The sequence below is a fragment of the Rhineura floridana genome, chromosome 7 (genome assembly GCF_030035675.1).
Source record: "Rhineura floridana isolate rRhiFlo1 chromosome 7, rRhiFlo1.hap2, whole genome shotgun sequence".
Classification (NCBI taxonomy): Eukaryota; Metazoa; Chordata; class Lepidosauria; order Squamata; family Rhineuridae; genus Rhineura; species Rhineura floridana.
In genome coordinates, this window is record NC_084486.1 from 84,278,313 (window position 1) to 84,300,039 (window position 21,727).

The following is a 21,727-nucleotide window of genomic DNA, read 5'->3' on the forward strand; positions in this document are numbered from 1 at the left end:
CCTTCCTCCCACAAGGAGCCCAAGGAGGCAGTAATAGTCCACGGAAATCCTCCCCATTCAGGATGTGATGGAGGCAGAGAAGAGGGACTTCTTCGCCAGCCTCAGCACCATAGTAGGCAGAGTTATGGTGTTTTACTCTTACCCAGTCAGTTTTATTAAATCTCAATTTAAAAATATTTTCACAGCAGAATACACATCCCATCGTAGACTTCTTGATTATCAGGGACTCCCCAAAAGTAATGCTTGCACCTGACAACATACAAGAACAACCTCTCATGCTGAGAGAATGATTGACTGCATACTTGTCAGAGAGTAACTCCCATTGAACTCAGAATTATTTCTGAGAAGACATGTAAAAGATTGGACTGTAATGTAAGCCATCAAGGATTACTTTAATATCATTCTATTTCACATGCTTACTAGAGCAAATAAACTTTCTGGTCCTTAAGGACTATGCACTTAGGCTCACAGGCTCTGCTTGTCTATGACTGCAACTTTATGCACCTTCCTAAGAGCCCTGGACTGAGAGCTTTCCCCCCTATGTATTCCCTTCACATAAATTTCCAACAAACCGTCTCCTGCCTTCAAGATGGGAGAGGCTATACATTATTTGCCAGATAGAACTTAAGTGATGTGACATCACAGAGGTAGCATAGATCAGAGTCAGAATTTGGTGTTCCGGTTCTAGTGATAACATTGCTCACCAGGATGCCAGCCAACATTTTCTGAACAGGAAACCAATGAAGAAGGCTATTAGAGGGGTAGGGGGGAAAGGCTTCCTTTAGAAAATGAAAGTCTTGCCCAAATACGGAGAACAAAAAGGGACACAAACTTGTACAAAAGAAATGCTAGCAGATAGTAGCGTGGTTTGCATGTTATGGTAAGCCCAGAGAGAGCTTGCATTCATTTTGCTTCTATTCAGACTTTGACTGTTACAGTATAGCAGCTAAGCTAAAGTTTGGATTAGCGTGTCATCCAAAGCAGATATTGTGGTTAAGGTCTCTCCTTCTTAACCATTTTCTGTGCCCAAGGTTTCTCATACTGTTATAGGTTGTGGTTCTTAGCTATGGTCCCAGGCTCAGACAGCATGCTAAGCCAAACCTTGGCTTAGCTGCTGCACTGCACTGAGTTAAAAATCTGGGGAAGATCAAAGCAGTTACAATCTCCTCTTTGGGAGCCAGCTCATTCACTCTAAGCCATGGTTTTAGTGTCATATGTGAACAACGGGATTAAGGGATGCAAAAAAAGTTTTTGAGAAGTGTATCATTAAAAAAACTTTAAGAACAATTAAAAATGAATATCTTTTAATCAGGAAACTGGCTAAGAAGATATTGGATGATGAAGTTAAAGGTGTGTTAAAGGAAGAAAAGGAGATTGCAGAGGTGGTGAATGAATTCTTTGCATGTTTGCTATGGGAGATGCTGGGCATATACCTCTGCCTTTAGCTTTCAGGAAGGGAGTCTAAACAACTAAGGCAAATAGTTATGACAGGAGATGAAGTTCTGAATCTTATTGACAAAAATCAACAAATCACCAGGTCAGTGTGAAATTTCTGATATTCTAACAAAAATATATAATTTGTCCCTAAGCTTGGCCTCCATACCTGAGGATTGGAAGGTGGCCAGTGTACTACCAATTTTTTTAAAGGGACTGAGTGGGGATTCAGGAAATTACAGCCCATTTATCTTAACAGCTGCTTTGGATAAATTAGTGGAAAGCATTATTAAAATCAGCAAGCATAGAGAAGGACAACTCTTGCTGAAGAAAAATTGACATGTCTTCTGTGAAAATAAGTTCAGTCTCTCTAACCAGGGATGGGCAACCTTTTTTCTGTTCATGGCCAGTATTCTACAGGGAGTAATGTATCAGGGGCCACATACTGGTGGTGGGTAGGGCCAGAGCTGATGATGGGTGGGGCAGAGTCAAAAATGTTTTGGAATACTCCAGAATAAAGACAGCCTTGCTCCAATTTTCACAATGGCTGCGTCAGATTAGAATTCCCAATCTCATGCAGATCTGTGCAGAAATAAGTGCCGCTGAGTTTGACAGGATCATTTCCAAATAAATATACAAATATTTATTTATTTATTGTACAACAAACCAACACAGATATTGTTCTGGAAAGCAAGTGATGGCTCCCATCTTATCAAATGGCTTTAAAATAAGATTACACAAATTCACAGAGTATAAGACTATCAATGGCTACTAGTCATCATGGCTCCATGATCATAGGCACAATGCTGTGAATACTATTTACTGGGGAACAACAGTGGAACAGGGCTTTGGCCCTCAAGTCTTCTATGTAAGATTCCAATAAGCATCTGGTTGGCCTCTATGGGAAACAGGATGCTGGTCTACATAGGCCTTTGGTCTGATCCAGCAGCTCTTATGATGGGACATCACTCTCATCCAGATAGGCATTTAAACCAGCCAAAGACTACTTGTCCCTTGCTGATCTTCTCCAGCCATGAGGGGCAAGGGTCCAAACTTCCTGTGGTTACCCTCACAGTTCCAAGCAACTTGCCAGCACTCGTGAAAAACTAGACCTGTGTTTAGAGCAACTGCAACAAATAAGGGGTTGTGACACCTCCAGAACAGACTCTACTTGAACTGTGGCATCCAAGTGAGAGTTGATCTAAGCATTTTATCAGCAAAGGATTGAGCAAACTTTTTTTGATAGTTCACAGTGGCCAACACAGAGGAGCCAAAAGACTCTTTTCCATTCAGAAAAACTTCTTTGGATGTGATTCAGCTGATGCAGTGGTGGTGGAAAAGAAAGATTTTAATATCACCATTGGTCTTCAGAGAACTTTATCTGATCCCCCCCGCCCCCGCCCCCAATTCAGTTCTGGGTATAAATCAGTTACAGCTGTTGAGATAGCCAGAAGACAAGCTTTCTGTAGATCAGTAATTTTCAAACATTCTACTATTAGGGGACCTTTCCTTTTCCACATCACATCAACTTACCTACTGATGAACTTCTAAGTATTTATTATGGAATCCCTGCATATTGCAGAGGACTCTATGACATGTTCTAGGGTGTACATCTTAGGTGGCTCACTGGCCAGCCCTGTTTGGCCTCTTCATTGTCCTGCATGAAAACACCTAATACTGCCCTGGAGCTAACTATGTGGAGATAGGTTGATACTGCTGGACATATTCCTTTTCAGGGAAGCTTGTCTGCATTACTGGTCTTATTGAAGAACACTAAATAAATTGCCAAGGAACTCAGGATTACCTGGAACACAGTTTGAGAAACACTGCTGTAGATTATCTGTGAACTGATATGTGAATATTAAAGTTTCTCTTTCATGAGTTCAAGGAAAATCTCCAGATTGTTGTGTTCATCTTCATAAAGGTTTCTCAAACTAAGACCAGGACAGGTTGTGGCAGGGTGTGTGGGCTGAATTTGAAATGATCTTGTCTTCATAAATCCACAACAAAAGTGACTGAAGGTATTTGGATGGGATGGATCATCACAAGTCATTGGATGGATGTAAGGCAGGTGACCTGAAGTGGTATTTAAATCTAAAAGTTCAAGGTACTTTTATGAGTTCCTATTCCCAGCTAGAAGAAAGTTGGGGGGGGGATTGGAAGACCCAGGTTTTATCAGTGATGGCCGGTCTTGTGTGAATCATGTGGTGCTTATAGAAAGAAAGCTAGTGGCCAGCTGCTACTATTCATTGGCAACTTCATTGTTCCTTTTGAATCTCTTCACTAGTGCTATGTAATGTTTGGTGCTCGTGGAATCTATTTCTGAAGTGTTGCAATGAATAAATAAATAATCTAGTGCTTGGTGCTCGTGGGATCTCTTTCTGAAGTGATACCATTAGCATCTTCATGTGAGAATATTTCATCTGTGTAAAATGTGAGCACAAATCAACATGAGTCTACGACTCATAATTTCAGAAGAGCTATGTGGGATAGCTTAATGGTTTAAGGTATGACACAACTGTGGATGGATAACATGGGCCTTCAAACATCATCAGAGGCTGCGTAACATCTTTAATAGTTTGTCAACTTTGGAGGGGGGCATCATTTTAACTGTTGTAACTTTTGTTCACCTGTTTTTTTACTGAGTTACTAAGAATTTTTTAAATATTGTTTGCATCCAATACTTCTCTGTGTTATGAAAAGTTATCAGTTAGTAATCCAACATCCAAACCGAATTTCTGTGCCAATATAATTCTCATAATCAATGCTACTTAAAGTCCTAACTTGGAAGCTCTGTTTTGATAAGCACTTTTTATCATTGTTGTTTTATTCACTTGTAAGAGTTTTGCAGTCAGTCATATGAAAGTGGAGGAGAAGCAATCACAGGGCAAGTACATGTAATAACAGCAGATAACATAGACTTGTGACAGGTTGCTTGCAAAGCCCGAACTAGAAAGCAGATCTTTTGACTTTGATAACATTTTCTCATCCAGTGCCCGTTCCAGTTGGCCTATGTCTTATATGGATGTAATAAAAAAGCTCAAATATATTTGTATATCAGTACCCAGCATGCTGTTCCAGCTGACACTTCTTCTAAAGCAGTGCAGGTGTTTGAGTACTGGCACCACCAATGCACACAATTATTTCTAGCTTTTTTGCATTGCAAATAAACCCGCAGGCATATTCCGTTCCCAAACATTGAAAGCTGTACTCAGCTCAAGGGTCTATCATTTGAAATCTGCTGAACTTTCTTCACCACACAATACAAGGAATTGAGAGATTTGCAATAGATATATCCTGAAAATGCTGATATGTGAGTGTCTCATTTGCCTAGAATAGTTCAGAGAATAAAGGGGCTGTGGATAATCAGAATCATTAATAAGTAAGAATTCATGCCGTGACTAGTAGGTATGTAGGTTCAAGCTGAGAGGGAGATTTGGGCTACAGGATTTTGGGATTGCCTGGTGGCAAAGGTAATAAAATTAATTCAGCAGCTTGACTTAAATTCTTTACTGCCCCAAATCTTGAGACCTAACACCTTGATATGATTGATTTAGTGTTAAGCTTTTTCATATCTGCTGATACTATCTAATATTAATGACAGTTCTTAGCACTAGTGGGAGCTGCATGAGAGGGGCAAGGTGGCCTTCAAATTGGTAGAATGAAAAGGAGGTGATAAATCTTATAGGACCCCTCCCCCACTGTCATCTGTTCCTGCAGGGCCCTCTAGCATGGTTCATGGACACACCAAAAGTAGGGTTAGATCCATGCATGGAAAATGAAGATACGATCTTGGGCATTACCTTTCATCCTTCTTTCTCAGCTTGTGGTACTGTTCTAGCTAAGATTTGTCTCTATATAATATCTTTCTAAAATCCATCCTGATTGTACTAAAATCTTTATTCAGATTCTCATTCTATCCTGTATCAATTGTTATGTTTTCCTTACCACTCTCTTGCCTCTCGGCTTAAGCCTATTTTCTCTAGTCTCAGCTCTTAATTTTTCTTCATTTATGCTTACAGTTATGTTACAGTTGCATATATTTCCATTTTCATTGTCTGTTGGTGTTCCATAGAGCTTGGTTTAGTACTCATTACATTTTTCCTTGTACATTCTCCCACTTGGCCTGCTAATTCACTTATCTGGTGTGAATTACCCTATTTATGCTAATGATACATTTATTCTGCTTCACTTATCTTGTGTTCTTACATATTTGATGAATGGGCTCTGATTTATGGCAGCTCACACCATAATAAACTTGTTAGTCTAAGGTGCCACACAACAGTTGCTACAAGACATCAACACTGCATCCTCTCTGGAAATCTTTTATTCTTCTTGCTGTTACTGTCTAGCTGTAATCTCATTTTGGATGCCACAACACAATCTAAAGTTGAAAATACAGTAGTGAATACTAAATTTATATTTCCTGCAGAATCTTCTTCTGGTTTCCAATTACACTTACTATTAAAATTATCTCTTTTACTGCTCCTGCTATTCACAGTGTTGGTGTGTTATCAGATTCTTATCTATCTTTTAATCTCTACATGACCTCTGTTGCAAAGCCATGTCATTTTTATCAGTGCTGCACAGAGCCACCCACTTGGATTATTTCTCTTTGAGTATGCTGATATTTTCTTGATGGGCTTTCAACTTCTTGTCTTTCTCTTATTCTACGTTTTCCTACTTGTATTCTTACTTTGTTGTTCTTATTGTGTTACCATCTCTTTATTTTTATTTCCATTGGCTATCTTTCAGTGCTACTAGCCATGATAGCTATGTTGTACCATCCTGTTGGAGGCAGCATCCCTCAGTTGCTGGGAATCACAGGTGGGGAGAGTGCCCTTGCTCTCAGGTTCTCTTTGCAGGATTCCCATGGGCATCTGATTGGTCACTGTGAGAACAGCATCTTGGACTAGATGGGTGTCTGGCCTGATCTGGCAGGCTCTTCTGATGTTCTTCCTGCTGGAATTTGTTATAAGGCTTTTCATGATCTTGTTCCTTTCTGTTTCTCTTCCTTGATTTTCCCTAATGTGCCCTCTCATTAGTTATATTCTGCACAATCTAGGTTTTCTTGTCATTGTTTTGGCTTCATTCTTGTGTTCTGATTTAGAACTCTTAGCCTGTTATTCACTGCCTATTTTCTTTCTTCTTTTAAAAGGATTTCTTGAAACTCTTTTGATCTGCACTTCATTTTCTACTACAGTATAAACACTTATGCTGATCTAGGATTTGTTTCAGAATCTGTTTTCCCTTTGTTTGCTCACCCACCCCTTTTAGTGTCAATTCCTCAATTTTATTATTGTTATCAGATTGTGCAGCTGCAGGCGCTTATCATATAGCTCCTAGTAGTATTAGGTGCTGTATAAAGAATTTTAAAAGATGATGATGAGATGTTTCTTTTCACTGTTGTTCTGTATTAACAGTAAATGTCTTCTAACCTCTCTCTCCATGTCCTTGCCATTTGTAATCTGTCTTCATTGCTTTTCTCCAGTCTCCTCCTCAGTCCCTCCATTCATCAAATACTAATCTGGATAAACCTCCACCCCCTTGTGCTCTTTCTTGTTTTCATGCTTTCCTCTCCACAGTCCCAAATATGTGGAGATCTTTCCCATTAGATAGTCACTTTGCCTCTTCATTATCCTGCTTTAAGAAATTATTCAACTCATCTCTTTTGCATTTTCTTCTTGATGTTCTACTTGATTTTTAAAAAATGATTTTCAGCACTATGTTAATTACCAGATAATTCTTACTTCACTCTTTTGCTTCCTTTTAATCTCACTCGTTAAGTGGGAAATCCCCCTCCATATCTCCTTTCTTTTTGTCTCATGTACATCGGATCATAGATCTACAGTCAGGAACCTGTACATTTCATGCATGTATATTTGTTAAAACGTTCTTCAGGATCTCTCTCCTTTCTGTTTTTCCTCCTTGATTTTTCTTTGTGCATCTGGTATAGATTAGATGCTTAAAAAAGAAGCTCAAGAGGTGGTGGTGGTGGTGGTGATGATAACACTTAACAAGTAACAGCTCCTGCCTTTCTCACTAACACAGGGTTTGCTGTCAATTCTGCGTAAACTGAAGAGTGCACCAGACCAGGAGGTAAGAATCCTCCTCCTGGGATTGGATAATGCGGGCAAGACCACACTTTTGAAACAACTAGCATCTGAAGATATCACTCACATCACTCCTACACAGGTAAGGACAGAGACTTTAAGTGCACCACTACATCTTTTTTATTAATAGTTTTTTATTGAATTTTCCAAAACAAAAACAAAAAACATGCAAATACAGTCAAACAATACATAATAAATCAAATAATGTGTTCTGTGCAAACATGTAAGGAGAAGGAGGAGGAGAAGGGGAAAATCGGGGGCGAGGGACAGAGACAGCTGGTGACTAACCAGTGTTCAGACATTCAAGCAAACAGATCAGTGTAAGGAATCCATATATCAGAGAACTTCCCAACTTGATTGTGTTCATGGAAGGTCACCTTCTCATATGCTGCCAGTGGAGTCAGGTCCTCTGAGCACTGTATGATTGGCAGGAGGGGCACATTTTTCCTTCTAGTACTAAAGTGTTAGCCTCCATGAGTGCCCTTAGAAGCCAGTTAAATTGTCCCTCTGTCAGGCTCTGAAGGACCAGTACATAATGCAGTGGAACAGTAACATCTCACTGAGGTGTCTAAAACCATATTTATGTGACTGATCCCCTCAGACCAAAAACCTGCAACTTTAGGACATGACCCAATCACGTGACAGAGTGTTGCATGTGGAGCTTTACAACGCCAGCGCCTGTCAGTGCTAGATAAGTAGGTGCACTACTAAATCTTGACATTTGGAGGATGGAGAGGAAAAGATAGCTACAAACAGAATCGGATTGTATGGACAGACACACCCCTCTACAGCTTTGAGTTTTCAGTTATACAGTGGAAGTAGTCATGAAGCAATATCATGCTACAGAGTTCATATTCTTCAAAATTACTTCCAGACTGATTTCAGTCCTTTGTTGAGAATCCAGAGTAGCTCATTTTGTTTGCTTGAACTGCATTTCTTTTATGATCATGCATCTAAGAGTAGAATATGATCTGTAAAAAATTATTTAAAAAGTTGCTACAGATGCCATGGTAAAGAAGTGCATCTTCCACATTTGCCAAAAACTGTACATTGAAAGTGCCAGATGTAACTGTTTAGGGAGAGAATTCCACAACTTAGGGGGTGCCACAAAGAAAGCCATCTCCCTGGCCACCACCCTCCAAACTTCTGCAGATGGCAGAACTACCTAGAATGCCCCCTCTGCTGATCATAACACCCGGGAGGGTCTATAGGGAAGGAAATGGTCTCTCAGATATTTGAGTCCTAAGTCAGTTAGGGCTGTAAACACTAATGTGAGCACTCTGAATTGGGGCCAGAAACAAACTGGCAACCAATGCAACTGTTTTAGAATAGGGGTTATATGAGTTCTAAAAGCAACCCTAGCCAATAATCTGGCTGCTGCATTTTGGACCAGTTGAAGTTTCTGAATTGTCTTCAAGGGCAGCTCCATGTAGAGCTCATTGCAATAATCCAATCTGGAAGTTACTAGAGCATGAGTACTGTTCCCAAGTCATCTCTGTCCAAAAAGAGCTGTGACTGGCGAACTAGCCAGAGCTGGGAATAGGCACTCCTAGCTATCAAGGCCACCTGAGCCTCCAGTGGCGATGTTGGATCCAGGAGTATCCCTAAGCTCCGAACCTGCTTCTTCCAGGAGAGTGCAACCCCATCCAGAACAGGCAGTCTTCCCATCTTCTGAACTTGAAAACTTGGAACACAAAACACCTCTGTTTTTTCAGGATTCAGTTTGTTTGTTTGTTTTTTATGTAAATATTTTATTGATTTTCATAATAAGTAATTAATAGCAAGACTAATAATAAAGTAATTGCCATTCATTTTGTTGTTCATATACATTTTCAGTTCTAAAATACAAGTGAATTGTATATCTTCTTAAAAACGTAATAACAAACAATATCATCAATACCCTTCCCCATCCCTCCTCCCTACTGGATGGTGCCTGTGCAAAAAAAAGAAAACAAATTGATGCAAAATTTGCAATACTGAGATAAGATATGAGTATCATTAATCATTCCAAATACTTGCATAATGCGGTGGTGAATTTTGGTTGTGCTCTCTTTAATTGACATATTGAATAAATGAAAACTAGGTTGTAATAAATTTATCCGTTTTAAGAGTACCACATGCTGCCCTTAATTTGTACATTCGTTTTTCCATGAAGGCGATAAACCACACTCTGTGGTATCGGTATTGAATTGTGGCCCCTCCCAAATCCCTCCAGTGCCTTGCTATCGTCAAGTGCGCTACCATGAGCAGATGTCCAAGCAATGGCTTGTCTGAGTTGTTTATATCCACACCAGCAAATAAATTTAAGAGTGCCATCTATGGGGTCCTGTCCAAGGGTCCAGATGCTTTTAGATCCATCTCATCAAAAACTGAATTCCAAAATGTCTGGAGCATTGGGCATGTCCACCACATGTGGAGGTATGTCCCCCTCTCCTGGTAGTTTCAGTTTGTTGGCTCACATCCAGCCCATTTCTATCTCCAGACACCTGTCTAGCACCTCAACCACCTCTCCCGATTCAGATAGAGCTGAGTGTTAATCCACATATTGGTGATACTTCACTCCAAAATTCCTGATGACCACTCCCACTGGCTTCATATACAGGGCCTTGCAAAAGTAATCAGACCCCTGCCCAATGCTCTCATATTATTGAATTACAAATGGTACACTGTAATTGCGTTCTGTATGAGATTTTATTTTGAAACGCTGAAACTCAAAATCAATCGTAAGGTGAGATATGATGGGAAATGTTTGTAAGAAACATAAAAAACTGAAACATGTTGCTTCCATAAGCATTCAACCCCCACACATTAATATTTGGTGGAGCCACCTTTTGCTACAGTAACAGCTTTCAGTCTTTTGGAGTAGGTATGTACCAGCTTTGCACACAGTGTCGGAGGGATTTTGGCTCATTCTTGGCAGATTTGCTCCAGGTCGTTCAGGTTGGTTGGACATTGCTTGTGGACCACAATCTTCAAAGAGCGCCACAGATTTTCAATGGGATTGAGATCAGGACTTTGACTGGGCCACTGTAGGACATTCACCTTTTTGTTCTTGAGCCACTCCAATGTTGCTTTGGCCTTGTGCTCAGGAACATTTTCCTGCTGAATAGTGAATTTCCTCCCAAGCTTGTTTTTGAGTGGACTGAAACAGGTTCTCTTGCAGTATTTTCCTGTATTTTGCTCTATCCATTCTTCCTTCAATTTCAACAAGATGCCCAGTCCTTGCTGATGAGAAGCATCTTCACAGCATGATGCTACCATCACCATACTTCACTATAGGGATGGTGTGTCTTGAGGCATGGACAGTGTTAGGTTTCCACCACACATAGTGCTTTTAGTTTTGGCCAAAAAGCTCTATCTTGGTCTTATCTGACCACAAAACCTTTTCCCACATCGCAGCTGGGGCACTCTCATGCTTTCTGGCAAACTCCAGATGTGCTTTCAGATGGCACTTTTTGAGTAACGGCTTCTTTCTTGCCACCCTCCCATACAGGCCAGTGTTATGCAGAGCGTTTGATATGGTTGACCGGTGCACCATTACTTCACTCCCAGCCACTGAACTCTGTAGCTCCTTCAAAGTGATTGTTGGCCTCTCTGTGGCTTCTCTTACAAGTGTCCTTGTTCTAGTGCTGAGTTTTGAGGGACGGCCTTTTCTTGGCAGTGCTTGGGTGGTGCAATGCAGCTTCCACTTTCTGCTTATTGATCCAACTGTGCTCACTGGGATATCCAACTTGGATATTATTTTGTACCCTTTTCCTAATCTATGCATTTGTATTACATTATCTCTCACTTCTGTAGAATGCTCTTTGGTCTTCATTTTTCTTCAGATCCACAGCCTGACCAATGATCCTTCAACAGTGGGGGTTTTATCCTGACAATGTGACAGCAACTTTAATGGTTCACAGGTGGAGGCCAATGGTAAGGTAACTGTGTCCTTGATAGGGCAATTTCTTTCATCCATGTAAACTGGGAGCTTCCACAGCGCAGAGGTTGAATACTTATGGAAGCAACATGTTTCAGATTTTTAAGTTTCTTACATTTCCCATCATAAAACTAATGTCATCTTCCAATGACTGATTTTGAGATTCAGTGTTTCAAAATAAAATATCATACAGAATTAAATTACAATGTACCATTTGTAGTTCAGTAATATGAGAGCATTGGTCCGAGGTCTGATTACCTTTGCAAGGCACTATAGATATTAAATGGCATGAGGGACAAGATGGAACACTGTGGGTCCCCACAGGAAAGCTCCCATGGTGTTGAACAGAAGCCTCCTCTAACTACTTTCTGGAAATGCCCCTGGATGTTATACCAAACCATTGGTCTGTCTAGCTCAACACTCTTTATACTGTCTAGCAACAAGAGTCTTTCCTAGCCTTACCTAGAGATTCCAGGGATTAAACCTTGGGCCTTTAGCACACAAGCATGTGCTCCACCAGTGAACTATGGCCCTTTTCTTCACATGTCAACATATTAATGTGTACATGTTGTAGACCCATGTTGTATATGTGTGTATGTGCCCAGTGAAATGGTAACATTTGTAGTACATATACATTTCTTGTCTTCAAACCTCTCTCAAGTTGTGAGCACATTCTAAAGAACCAGGAGAATAAACCAAGATGTATGTTGTTACATGCTTCAGTGTTAGAGTTTTAGCAAATACACAATGCAGATCTTTAGCATGTATTCCTCAAAACTGTAACACATGTAATGTCCCTCAGTCCTCTCTAGTCACATCAACTCCCCAAAGCTTTTCTTAGGGCTACAGTCTCTCTCATTAAATGCCCAACTGACACCATTCCAGAGCTGGCCAGTGGATGGTGCTAGAGAATGGGCAAGCCTGGATCTGCTTCCCCCAGTCCTAGAGACTGTAAGCACATTGCTTGTTAGATGCTCCCACGCCTTAGAACAAAAGCCCACCCTTAGATTCCAAGCATAAAGCCAATATCCTATATTGTGTGGCAGCTCATTGCCAGCCTGCACCACATCCTGTTTTTCCAGTTGTACTCCCTTTTCAGTTGAAGCTTTAATTGATGAAATAGGCCCTTCAGAAGTGCAGCTGTTGCTTGTAGTTTTCTCATATCAACTCACATACAGACTTCTGCTTCTCATTAGTGTTCACATTGGGCTCAACTTTCAGTAGCTAAGGCTTGCTTCTTGCAAGGCCTTGTGTTTGCTTCTTATCTGCATTGTCTCTCACCTCCCACTGAGCCCTCCTTTCTTGTTATGAGCTGCAACATACATCTTCATAGCTTTGACAGAAACAGACCCTGATCCATGCAAGGCTGCTGTATCCTTCACCTTGCTCACAGCCAATCCATCCAAACAGCAGCACAGGGTTTATTTTGTTAGGATTTCCAGAGTTGTGATATATAAGCTGTGAATGGTGTGTGCCTGTGAATCTGAGGCCAGGCATCTCATTAACACTAGTTGTGCTTTATCTTTGCTTGCCACAGGGTTTTAACATTAAAAGTGTGCAAGCGCAAGGTTTCAAGCTGAATGTGTGGGACATTGGTGGACAGAGGAAGATCAGACCTTATTGGAGGAATTATTTTGAGAATACCGATATCCTGGTAAGCATCATCCACTGTTGAATTCTACATTAAATAGTGTGATGACTTTAACAGTTAAAAATGCTGCTATCTTAATCACTATCAAAGCTATTTGTTTTGCAGCAGTCAGCCAGTCTAAACATTCTTGCAGAGCCAGTGTGTGTATGTGAATTATGAAATCTGCAGAAACATTTATTTTTAACTGGTCTCTCAAGAGCGTGCTATGTGACAGTTCCATTTGGTGTTGCTTTCCCTTTGAAGTAGCTCAGTGTTTCAGGGTGAAAAGCATGAAGCAAATTACAAGGTGGGATCTTTCTGTTACAATCCTTTTTTATTCTTCTCCACAGTACTGTACAAAACACACAGTCAGGGTGCCACTGAAGTAGAGCCACATTGCACACATTAAATGACATTTTATGGCGCTCTTCCCTCCATGGCATCTTTTGCAGGATGCATATATAACCCCTGGATACCATTTACTTTTTGAATGTTCAAAGGCTTTGCATTCATTCTTGTAGTAATATTGATGGCTCATCCATGTAAGTTAACTCAGTATTATCATCTCCATATTGCAGGTGGTGAACTGATGCTAGGAGATTATTACTTGCCTAATAGGGGAATCCAACAGTCCGGCTATGTCAGATCTGACACCAGTGTTACGTAGTTGCAATGCCACTCTCAGTAGCAGAAGCAATTCTGCAACAACAGCTGGATAAACAAAAAGCAGTGTGGCAACACAGACAGCCCATAGTATCCCTGGAAACTCTTCCATGACCCACCAGTGATGAGATCACTCACTGACAACACCCTCACATAACACACGTATAGAATACCCCTAATAGCCCAACAACCTCCTGGAAAGACACTGGAGCACCCTCCTTATTACAAACCACAGTGGCACAGTGAAGAGGAGGGCAGCAACTGGAGCCTATAGCCGCAAACTCCAGGGCTCTCTGCAGACACAGAGCCAAAGACAGGCTTTCTACAAACAAGCAAGCTTTTTCCAGGGAAACATTCAGGGTCACATACGGAAAGAGGAGTGCCAGTCATAGCACCATACCATCTCCACAGCCCAGTGGAGAGGAGGCATGTATGACGTACTTGTGAGCTCTCCAAATGAAAAGATAAAACCTAGTAGGAGAACGGTGCTGCCACACAGGCACTTCTTAGAATACAGTCATACCTGTGTCTGTATGAGGAGAACGAGGGAGAGGGACCACGTGCACTCAAAGAACCACAAGGGGAACTGCTGGGTAGCTCAGTGGAAAAGAGGTCTGTAATGGGACCAGAAGACAGATGCTTGAGTTCTCCTTAGGTAGACATACTGCAAGGCAAAGCTTACCTTTTGAGTATTTTGACAGCAGCAACAATTCAGATGCAAAAGGGGGGCAGTAGAAATGGAACCCAAACCTCCCATTACATAGGATAGTTCCCTATCCATAGAGCAACAGGAGCAGATGAGTGGCACCATGCCCTCCTCTGCTTTGGCCCATGTACTAGTGGTGTATTACTAACATGGTGTATTACTACTGTTCCACTGGCAGTAAAATCCTGCTAGCACAGGGGCTTATTGCTGGAATATCCCCTGGAATTGGGAATAATAGCAATCATAGCCTTGCCCAGTAACCCGTCAGTTGGACTATGCTGTAACACATGCAGGGAGCTTATAACTGAAGAGAAATTTGACCTGAGAACTTCATGGCTCAGAGCCCCTTCTCTGAGCTGTTACACTATACCAGCTCAGTCATTTGGCTTTCTGAAGCATAGTTAAAGAAACGTTAGAAGGCCGCTGATCAGAGGATTAAGGAAGACACGTTTCTTCTTGATGACATTTTGCTATTTAGCAAGGTCTGCTTGGCTGAAAGCTTGTGATATTGCTATCATGGTTTTATCAGTGAGAAAGTGCACTGTCAGATGCAACCAGTGAAGACTGGTAAAGGACAAAAGCCAGGGCTGTTAAAAACAGACTGGGTATTTGGGTTTCTCCTGCAGACGGCCATGGACCAATGTTTATGGGTTGTTTCCAGAGTTTGTGCAAGCAGAGGACCCTCTGGAAAGGCCTGTGATGTGGTATGTGGGGCTATAGTGAGAGGGAAGAATCATTGTAAGTCCTGTACCTTAGCTGGACAGCCACCTGTCAGGTATGCTTTAATTTGAATTCCCGCATTGATCAAGAGTTGGGCTGCTACTGCTTACTGCAGCGGGAGGAGGGAGCAGCCTTCCACACATGCACAGTCTGGATACAATCCCATATATTTTGATTTATCTAAAATCCATCACCTGTTTTTCTTTTTAAATATATCCAAAGCAACTTACAGAAACAAACCGTTAAATTAAAATGATAAAACTGTACAGATAAGAACTAAAAGGGCAGTTGGGACAGTAAAAAATAAATAAAATTAATATAAAATAGATCATATAAAAGCAGGAAGTATACAGATTGCTCAGTTAAACACAGTGGAGAATAAAAAGCTCTTGACTTGAGACCTGAAGGACACCAGTGTTGGTTCCTAACAAACCTGCCTGGAGAGGGAGTTCTAGCATGCGCTTTCTAGGTGCCACCTTTCTTTTTTTAATTGTATTTTTTTACAAAGAAAAACAAGTAACAATGCACATCAACAATAAACCCCTCTCCCTGCCTCTACCTCAGTGTGTCCCCACAAATTGTACATCTGCTTTGTCTTCAGAGAATGCTAGAGAACAGCAACAAAAAAGAATCAACAACAAAACCATCAGATTGTTTTTGCTGATCATTACATTAAATGATCATTAAATTGATAATTGGTTGCCACCTTTCTAACATTTTGTAGCAAGGGAATATAGAAGAGGGCCTCTTAAAGATATACAGTACTCCTAGCTTGTTACAAATTGTATCATTGATTTTGCCAGGAGAGTTCTATAAAGTTAATTCCAGGCTTCAGTACTCCACGCTTCTTTGATAAGCTTGTAGCAGCAATTTAAGGAATGTGTTCCCAGTACAGTACTACAGGCACAATCATTTGAGTAAGAAGAATATAGGTTATAGCTAGGATAAAGGGCTTTTGTGGTGTGTGTGTGTGAAGAACTAAGCAATGGAGATGATTTTACCAGTTCCCCTGTTTCCCCTTGTCCCGGGGGGTGGTAGCATATGCTACCTAATGTCTGTAAGACCTATACCTTAGCAGGCTTAGCTAACGCATGAAAATGTCAAATAGGTAATCAACTGTACAACTTTTATGTATCTTATACAGCTCTTGTTTAGACAGTATGAGACAAAAAAAGAAGTGTTTGCTTCTAAGGCAAAATGAATACTTATGAACCCCATCACTTCCAGTCTAGGCAGTCCAACAAGAAAACATTGACTTTTACACACACATAGTAGGCAAATTAATGCAACGTAAGTTTTGTCACTTGAATCCATTCCCTCCTCATTTCTGCAATCATTTGTCCAGACTTCTTTCATAGCTGATTCACCTCAGGCATCATCTTGTTCATTTGTGGGTGTGGGCTCCTGCTGGGAAGAAGGGCAGGAAATAAATAAAATAATAAATAAATAAAAATCTTAATCCATGAACAGAGATTTTTTGCTTTCTGATTGTACAATAATGGTTTAAAGGAAATGCTGGAACACAGGGCCCAAACCAGCCCGGTGTGCCTTGAAGGAACTCTTGTGAATAGACAGCATGCTAGCTGAGATGCTTGTCTCTGCTCTAAGCTGAAGAGTATTGCACAAGTGAGAGACCCCTCCAAGAATATTTTTAACACATGAAGTGATTGCACATTCAAAAACATGCAGGTGTGCTTGAATGAGAGATACTCCAGCTACCCACACCTGTGCTGTTTGGAAGCTATGCAGAGTCAAATAAAGGTGTGTATGTTTGTATGATTGCATATTCAGACACACACCTGCAGCTATTTGGCATCAAGCCTTCCAGTTATTGGAAGTAGGCACTTGATGTGTATCTACCTTGGTTGGTGCAATGCTGTTCACTGTGGCATTGCCATAAGGTCTTCAGTCTTGAGTTGTTAATGAAATGCTTCTCACAAGTTAAGCTTAGACAAGAAATCCTTAGGAAACAGCCAGATGCTACAGGGATCTGATGGATGATTCTGTAAGTGCAGCCTTCTCATTGGAGGACTAAACCAGTGTTTCATCCTCCCAGTAGAGGCACCCTATTAACATAAATGTTGTCTTCTTTGGGATGGAACACAGTTCAGCCCCATGACCAGTTCTGTAAGTACTAAACATCCTAGGAGATCAAAGTTGTTAAGCCTGATTGCCAGGACAAACACCAAAGTATTACGCTGTCCCAGTTTGGATGATCATATCTTGGCTTAATAAGTTGAAATGTGAATCTTTTGCCTGTGGACAGAGCTGCTTTATGATTCTGTTCTGTGAATATGAATGCCGTGTGGAAGTCAGTAGCAGTCAGTGGGACAGCACAAGTGGGCAGTGTTACTCACCTGCCTTCCCAACACTGAGCATCACTGCTGGTTCCTGAGAAAGGAAGGGGTGGGGAGCTCAGTGCAGTATGGACATGATGGCAAGAGCGGCGGATTGGCTCTGTCACTGCACCTGCACCACACTGATCTCCCCACTCCTCAACCCTCTCCTTCTCAGACAGCAGCAGTGATGCTTGGCATTGGAACAACAGGTAAGCAATGGCACCCTATTTGGGCTGCCCTGCCAACAGCTACTAATGGAAGTCTTCAATTTCCCATTTTCCTGTTTTTTCTAACCTGGAAATTGTGGTTACCATCTTGGATGGTAAACTGTGGTTTAGATTCCTGGCTTGTTTCAAAGCTGGTAACCATAGTTTCCCAGTTTGAACAAAATAAGGAAATAAAACTAATTCAGAGTGGAGTAGCCAACATAGTGTTTTATGGATGTTGTTGGATTACAGCATCCATCATCCCTGAGTTAATTGTACTGGCTGAGACTGATGGGAGATGTAGTCCAACAATGTCTGGAAGGTACCACATTGGCTACCTGAATTAGAGACTTCCAGCTTTAGTTGCAACTCACATGAAGGGAGGAGTGAAGGGGCAGCATGCATCAGAAAAGGCTTGTTCATATGTCATCTTGTTAAGCCAATATATGATCATCTGAATGTGGCCACTGTCTGTCTTAACATTAGTTTTTAGTTGGATAATATGAGCTGAATGTACTGTTCTTCTGGAATCAGTTCCTCATGGTGGGTGGGGGCAACTGGTAAATGGCTTAGAATAACCAGAGGTCAGAAAATTTCCCATCCAACCCACAAAAGGGCGGGGGGGGGGGCGGGAGAAGAAGCTGACTGGTGGAGAGGTATGGAGCTGTGTGATGAAGAGAATTCTGTCCGGTCCTCTGCTTTCCCTTCTACTGAGGTGTGGAAGTATGATAAGGAATTTCCCACTAATTATGTGATTATAGACTGTAACAAGTTACGACTTGATTAATGGATGCTTGTATTTACACACACTAAAAAAAAGATGCCTTATCTTGCCAAGCTACAGCCACTCATTGCCATCATAGTGGGCATTTTCAGATTATAGGTGAATAAATGTTTTCCTGACTGCAAGATCTATTGATTTTAAAAAGAAGCAATTCCAAGTCAGTGTGATTGGAAGAGGGTTAGTGTGAAGACCTGTTATTTCAAATTGATTATTTCTAGCACCGTACATTTAATGTTAACTTTTTAACTCTTGTTTTGTTTGTAGATTTATGTCATTGATAGTGCTGATAGAAAGAGATTTGAAGAAACTGGTCAAGTAAGTAATGTACAACTTTAGGAAACAGTGTATGCCTTTTTCTATAATGTATAAATATATAGAAAATTGTCAGACATTTTAAAAAGGGCTGATGTTATAGTTTGCGTTTTTAGATGCAACCTAAGGAAAATCCTTGTTCAGTTTAAATGATCATTTTCCAGCAAATGAATTAATGAACTAAACATGGAAGAACTACTGTTCTGAGGCCCTTTTCCTCAAGTATGATCTAAATAAATAGTTCTTACTCTTTATTCTTTTCACTGAAATCTTACCTATATTGCATCTGGAGTATAATTTAAAAGTTATAAAGGGTTTTCCAATAATTTAATCCAAAATGGGCGAGAGTCTGATTTATGATGCAATTCCTTAGAAGTTGAGTTAATTTAATCAAAGATCTCCAGGTTATATTCAGCAATGGTTAGAAATCCTGAGCGAGAACCGTTAGAGCAGGAGTGGCGAACCTATGACCCTCCAGAAGTTGTTGGACCACAACTCCCATCATCCCTGACCATTGACCATGCTGGCTGGGACTGATGAAAGTTGGAGTCCAGCAACATTTATCACAGATTCTTCATCCCTGCCTTAATGTAATTCTAATTGGGGCTGGTGGGGGCAGTTGAAGTGATGGATTCTCTGACACTTAGTCCTGCTCTTTTATGTCAACCAAAGCAGCAGGTGCAATGGAGGCAGACTTGCCACATCTTTTCTGCACAGGTTTTCTAATTCCTTCCTCCATTGATTCCAGGAGAGGAGAACTAGTTATGCCAGCTCCAGGCTGGTATAGAGGGACGCCTGACCCTGGGACCTCCTTGAAAAATGAAGGGGGCTTAGTTCAGCAGATCCAACTATGTCTCCATCCCGCCTCAGCTCCACCTCCAGACTGCAGTTAGGGGGTCTCTCACTAGCTACTGCTGACAAAACAACTATCAGCGATAGCTCTATGACCTATCTGTGGACCTACCAGGGATCTCCACAGCAGATGGGCCCCTCTGCTAGCAAAACTCTTTGCCAGCAGTGAGGTATCTCCACTCAATCCTAACCACCTTCAGTCAGCAGATGTGGGAATTAGGACTGCTCTGCCAGAGACTGATAAAACTGGCACAGCTATATCTCTCCCAAAATACCTGGTCGACATAATTTAGAATATAGGGATTTATAAAGCATACAGGGACATAATACACAATTGTCGAATGGAAGACATGGATATGAACAACAGGGTTCCAGAATAACGTGGGGGTAATAGACTACAAAGTTTTTCAAAAATAATCTGGTGAATTTTGTGTTCCCAGGCACCTGACAATTAAGTGTAGCCATGTTGCCTCTAGTTCTAATGAATGCCAATGAATCTAGAATGAGATTTAGCAGGCTGCATTTCCCATTTTCTTTATCTAATGCCTGATATAATCATTGATATTATCAACAAATGATGTGCGTATGAGTACTTTGCACAGGGATGAATCCCTTTTAGGAGCTGGAACAGCTGCCTTTTATAAAGATGAGCTTGTTTCTGAATAGAGATTTTATCAGTGCTGTCCCATGCATGAATTACAGTTGATTAAACTGGATCAAAGTTCAAAGCTTGCAGTTAGCATTCCTGCAGAATTTGAAACATATGTAGGATAAAACCACCTGTTTTCAGGGGCTGCTCGACTCTGCTGGCAAGTCAAGCCATAACTGTGCCTGCATGTGTAATTTTTGCTGTGTCATTAGTGCTGATCTCTAGAGGGTTGGGATTGGCAGTGCACAAACTTGTTGCCTTAAAGACAATGGGTAATATCAGACAGAGCCAAAGTCTGGTACAGACAGAGGAATTTACTTTAAAATTTTTGTCTCAGTAATTGTATGTACAAGTTGGTTGTTTTACTATAACATCTATGCTTCACTGAAACATTAGCATGTACTGTTTGTCCTAAGTGTTACTAAAACATGTACAACTACTTAGAGACAACAATCAGCCTCCTGTTGCCAAAGGCTTTAAAAAACACCGCATGCATCTTTGTGATTCTTACAGGAGCTAGCGGAACTCTTAGATGAAGAGAAGCTAAGTGGTGTTCCTGTGCTCATCTTTGCAAACAAACAAGATTTGCTGACGGCAGCCCCTGCTGCAGAGATTGTAGAGGGTCTGAACTTGCACACGATCCGTGACAGAGTCTGGCAGATTCAGTCTTGTTCGGCCCTCACAGGAGAGGGTGTGTCGGTGAGGAGGCAGTGTTTATTCTGGCAGAATAGCCATTCCACTTGTCTGAATGAGAAAGGCATTCCTCCTATTCTGGATTATTATACAATGTATTTATTGTAAAACAGAAGGAAACTCTACAAAACAAAGCAAAAATTGGTAGCTTGGGATGTGTAGGATGGTAAAGACTTCTTTAAGAGATGTAGGCTCTCTCTCATGAGAGTCTCCCTTCTCTGTAAATGGAGGTTCTCAGGTTCATTCTACCCACCTTGCCCTTGTCTATGGGTCTCCAAGAGGTCTGCTGTAAGTTGTGCAGGGGGAAGGCTAAATTCCACCTTGTGGTTTTTCTCATTACAGTGTTGCAAGAACACCTGTACTTGGCTGACTTTCTCTTCTCCTGAAGATACAGGATCAGTCTCAGGCCAAGAACCTGGCAACCTAATCTATTCTGATTATCAGTAATCTCTTAACAGGCCTTGGGGAATGTGCATATCTCATTACATTTTGAAAACATTCTCTGGCTAATATGCATAATCTCCAACAGGCTTTGGGGAATGTGCATAGCTTGATTGCATTTTGTACTCTCTTCTGCCAATATGCATAATCTCCAACAGGCCTTAGGGAATGTGCCTGTCTTGATTGCGTTTTGCACATTCTCCAGTCAATATGCATAGTTTCCAAGAAACATGATATTGTATCCTATCTCTCATTCAGAAGTC

General features: G+C 41.1%; 1 protein-coding gene across 2 annotated transcripts in view; it reads left to right on the forward strand.

Annotated features, from left to right (window-relative positions):
* Window positions 1–21,727, forward strand: part of ARL3 (ADP ribosylation factor like GTPase 3) — a 43,327-nt gene that overhangs the window by 8,785 nt on the left and 12,815 nt on the right. The window contains exons 1-5 of one of the 2 annotated variants that reach the window (XM_061636151.1): window positions 7,542–7,629; window positions 11,346–11,465; window positions 13,007–13,123; window positions 18,782–18,832; window positions 20,844–21,029. In XM_061636151.1, coding sequence (XP_061492135.1) covers window positions 11,391–11,465; window positions 13,007–13,123; window positions 18,782–18,832; window positions 20,844–21,029 — 429 coding nt within the window. In that variant the 5' untranslated portion in view covers window positions 7,542–7,629; window positions 11,346–11,390. Of the gene's footprint in view, window positions 1–7,485; window positions 7,630–11,345; window positions 11,466–13,006; window positions 13,124–18,781; window positions 18,833–20,843; window positions 21,030–21,727 lie in introns of those variants that run through there. The other variant, XM_061636150.1, reaches the window with a different exon arrangement.